At 46.5% G+C, this 5,000-nt stretch overlaps 1 protein-coding gene across 1 annotated transcript in view; it reads left to right on the top strand.

The window, feature by feature from the left end:
- Positions 1-2,834: 2,834 nt before the first annotated feature.
- col7a1l (collagen type VII alpha 1-like) overlaps positions 2,835-5,000 on the top strand; it is a gene marked incomplete at both ends in the record, with an annotated part of 123,082 nt that continues 120,916 nt past the window's right edge. The window contains one exon of the mRNA XM_080538281.1: positions 2,835-2,910. Within this exon, the coding sequence (XP_080394407.1) occupies positions 2,835-2,910 (76 nt within the window). The remainder of the gene's footprint in view (positions 2,911-5,000) is intronic.

The following is a 5,000-nucleotide window of genomic DNA, read 5'->3' on the forward strand; positions in this document are numbered from 1 at the left end:
AGGTGGAAGAGAGAGCAGAGCTACTTCAAACACTACCTTGATATGCCGCCACTGCACCTACCTAACTAATAGACCTTTTGAATCTACCTGAAATGTTACCTTGGAAAAAAAGAGGCTTCTTCCTCTGTATGCTCCACCAGCAAAGCAGCGGATACAAATGTAAATTTGGATTGAACCTTTAGATGCACTGCGTCGCATAACATTAAAGGGCTGCAGCCTTGAGGGGAAACTCTCTCTCTCTCTCTCTCTCTCTGGACTGGAATGAGTGCACTTTCTCTCTCTCCTGGAGGGGAGAGAACGAGGGATACAATCGTATACCCTTGGAATGCAGCAGCCTCCCCATTTAACTTCATGGACAGTTAAATACTCTTTCTTTCTCGGGTCTTGACTGCGGGTGAAGAATGCCTTTTCACTAGTCAGCCTCCCTATTGGAAGTCATGGCTGTGGAAGGGCTGTAGCCTACAGTGCATCTTCCTGACATGTGCTTTAATTAAATAAAGGAAAGCGTATTATTATTTCAAGGTCTGGTCACAGAAGGTTGAGGATAAGGCCTGACTATCTGTATGATTTTAGATTGTGGCACACACATGCGCACACATGTGCACACACACACACACACACACACACACACACACACACACACACACACAGGAGATAAGAATTGGACAAATATAGTGTCTGTTGCTACACGTTTGCTTCAGTGTCACAGTGTTCTGATCGTGGAACAACACACACACACACACACACAGACACACACACACACGAACAGAGACACACACTCTTACTCTGGTCAGCAGGTGGAGATTGCAATTTGACACCCCTGCTGTCTGTTATTACAGATTTGCTACGGTGTTATGGTATTCTCACCACGTTCAAAGCAAACAAACAAACACACACACACACACACATAGTAACACACACACACACACACACACACACACACACACACACACACACATACAGTAACACACACACACACACACACGCACATAGTAACACACACACACACACACACACACACACACACACATAGTAACACACACACATAGTAACACACACACACACACACACACGCACATAGTAACACACACACACACACACACACACACACATAGTAACACACACACACACAGTAACACACACACACAGTAACACACACACACACACACACACGCACATAGTAACACACACACACACACACACACACACACACACACACACATAGTAACACACACACATAGTAACACACACACACACACACACACACACACACGCACATAGTAACACACACACACACACATAGTAACACACACACATAGTAACACACACACACACACACACACACACACACACACACACAGTAACACACACACACACACACACGCACATAGTAACACACACACACACACACACACACACACACACATAGTAACACACACACACACACACACACACGCACGTAGTAACACACACACACACACACACATAGTAACACACACACATAGTAACACACACACACACACACAGGAAGTGATTAGACATGGTGTATTAGCCCCTTTGCAGGAGATAATGCCACCTGGTCCGTGAATTCCAGGGCAGTAAAAAGGCTCTAAGGGGGCTGGCGGCCTAATCTCTTCCCCAGGATAGATGCTCTGGTCTGGGGGTCAGCGGCAGGTCAGCGAGACCCCAACACCCAGGCAGATGCTTAGGCTCATGTCATGTCCCAAGGGTGATGATCCTAAGAGGGAACTGCGGGAACAGAGGGGCGTTTCCAACGCTGGTTCCGGAGAGCTACTGGGTGTTAGGCCTTAGTTCCACTGCCCTGTTTCAAACAGCCGTCTAGTCACAGCCCACAATGCACTGCATCAGGTGTTTTTGCGCTAGGCTTTGAACGTAAGCTCGCACAGCCCGCCCGTACCTCTCTCTCCAGGACCGGAACCGTGCTTGTTTATTAAAGTTGGGGGGGGCCTGTCAACAGTTGCCATGGTAACACACACACCCTGGGTATCTCATCTGCAGTGTTGTAGTTGGCGTTCATGGACATGTGTATCTAACAGGAGCTCCTGTGGAGCTGTACTTCGCCAAAAGTTAATAATCATTAGCAGTCTAGACGGTGATGAACGTGTCGGAGTCTCAACTGAGTTAAGACTGAGTATTCTGTTCCCTTGAACACTGCCAGTGTGGATCTACGGTTTGCAAATGTTTTGGACATGTCTGAAATGCTGATTGTGTTGAATGAGTTACACAGTAACACCAGTGGGTGATGATTTTGAATATGAATCACTATTGGTCATTTACTTACTACATGAGATGGTTTTCCACACACATTGTCAGCCATGTTATGGACTAAATCCAATCCACTTTCGTTCCAGAACATCGTTTGTAGTCGAGGGGGTACTAAGCTTCATTCGGATCTGGCTTTTGGTCAGCAAGTTCTGGGGGGTGGCTTTTGGGTTCTGTGTGAAATTGACATTTTCTATTGACATTTTAGTGAAGTACCCCACACCGCATGTACTGTAGGAGTAGATTTTCCGTCTCCAAGGCTGGTTTCAAATGGAATTCAATTGCAAAGGTTATGTTGAATAGAGAACCAGACAAAAGTAGGGATCCAACTCCCCTTCTGATGAGCGTGTGATAATGTCTGTCTGTCTGTTTTGGCTTCCAGATAAGAGAGAAGAAGAGTCGCAGCTGAACGAGGTGGAGTGGAACTGTCGGAGAGGAGAGAGAGAGAGAGAGAGAGGACTGTGGTGAAGAGGAGGAGATAAAAGGAGGAGAGAGTATCGAGGAAGAGGAGGAGGAGGAGAAGAGGAGGATTCCCATACAAAGAATAGAGCATGGGCCGGGTCTGTGTATGGATCTTCCTGCTGTCCCTGTCTCTCTCCCACCGGACTGTCACGGCACAGGCTGAAGGTACGCCATCATTTCCCTAACCCCCCCACATGCGCGCGCAGACACGCACGCACGCACGCACGCACGCACGCACACACACACACACACACACACACACACACACACACACTCACACACACACAGACACACACACACACACACACACACACACACACATACACACACGTCCGTCTATGCCCTCAGTCCTAGACTACTCAAGGTCTATATGGAACATTCTAGCTGCACACCTGGACAACCAGCAGCAGGTGACCCTCTCGTCCATCTCTAGTCGGCCCTGCCGGTGCATCTGTGAGCCAGCTGTACATCCCTGTCAGTCAGGCTACCTGCATGTCTGCATACTGAAGCAACCGAGAGGCGCAGATCTCCAGATCTTCATAACGCCTGGATAAGTGGTTGACATGGCGGCAACCCCATCAATATTATCATTTACCCCATCAGTATTCTAGAGTCATTTGGTGATCTGTGCAGCCAGATTGATATGAAGACAATAAAGAAATGGATTAGATTAGATTAGATTCAACTTTATTGTCATTGACAGAGTACTAAGTACTAAGACAACGAAACGCAGTTTGGCATCTCACCAGATGGTGCATAGTGCAAAAGCCATGGATGTATGGACAGTGCATGGTGGGACAGTATACAGTATTACAGTGCATGGTGGGACAGTATACAGTATTACAGTGAGTATAAGTAAATGAATATAAAGTCAGTATACGTGCAATGAAAGGCGAAATATGTACATGAATATCAATATGATGTACAGTAAAGATATATGATATATATATATATAAGATAACGACCACCAGCCTCTACTGCATGTAAGTCCTTGTTGAATTCTGACAAGGACTTTTTAGTACCTTTTTAGTACCTTTTTAGTACCTTTTTAGTACCAACATGGCGATTGGCCAATTCTTTTCAAACCAGTTTTGCAGAACTCTTCCTATCTATGCATCTGCCCCACCAGACTAAATTGGGGTCTCGGAAGTTTACAGAACTGTGTTGAGTCATTCAACTTTAATTCCCCAACCCTTCTCTGCAGGCCAAATCTGTGCCCTTGTGTTCTATGAGATTTATGGGCTTTTAAAAATTATTCCAGATTCATTCCTCTCCAAAAACCGAACAATGTAAACTCTTCACACTCTGCAGGTAGTATGTTGTTGGCATATTGCCCTAACAGCTTTTAAAGAAAACATTGGATTAAGTTGTTTTGGCGGAGGCGGGTTCGTACAAAGAAAGAAAATTGGGAAGAAAATCACCCATGTTGCAGCATTGGTCCAGCATTTGTCATTGTCAGACGTGTTGTGACTGCAACAACTAATAGAAACCCGATATTTCAACGACCCGTAGGCAACCGAGAGAACGTCGAAGGAAAGTAACATTGGGAATGTTGGGTCTGTCCGGCTGTGGCGCAGGAGGTAGAGCTGCCGTCTAATGATCGCAAGGTTGGCAGATCCTTGGGCAAGACACTGAACCCTAAATTGCTTCCAGTGAGCGGGGCCGGCGCCTTGCATGGTAGCTTGCAGCCATTGGTGTGTGAATGTGTGTGTGAATGGGTGAATGAGAGGCCGTTGTAAAGCGCTTTGGATAAAGGCGCTGTATAAGTCAGTCCATTTACCATTTACTTCCTCCTTCCCAAGCATGTGGTCCTCACCTGCCGCTCTAGACACCGAGATGACCAGAACAATTGATGGGTTTTCCACCTCAGTCTGACCCGTGTCTGTGTCTGGGTTACAGCCTGCTGGGTCTCTGACTGCAGATGTGTTCAACACATTCTGACTTTCTATTTGGGCCTCAAAGAAAGAGCGGGAAAAAAAACAGTCTTGGATGAATCCAACCTGAATGGCTAGCTACCTCTGCGATATCCTAGCTTGGTTAGGCTTTCTCTGTGAAGCTTGACTATAATAGGAAAAGCTTGTTCAGTAGATTCTCAACGATGTCATTATCCCGTGACCTGTGAAAACTTTTAGTATGCGCGAGGGAGTCTATTACATGGCAATGTAGGCAGAGGCAGTTTGGGGCGGTGTAGCGTCCCAAAATGGCACCCCCTGTGATATTCGGTTGGGGTTTCTTGGCGGTGGAGTTGGGGGGAT

The sequence above is a fragment of the Nansenia antarctica genome (genome assembly GCF_963989245.1).
Source record: "Nansenia antarctica genome assembly, chromosome: 8".
Classification (NCBI taxonomy): domain Eukaryota; kingdom Metazoa; phylum Chordata; class Actinopteri; order Argentiniformes; family Microstomatidae; genus Nansenia; species Nansenia antarctica.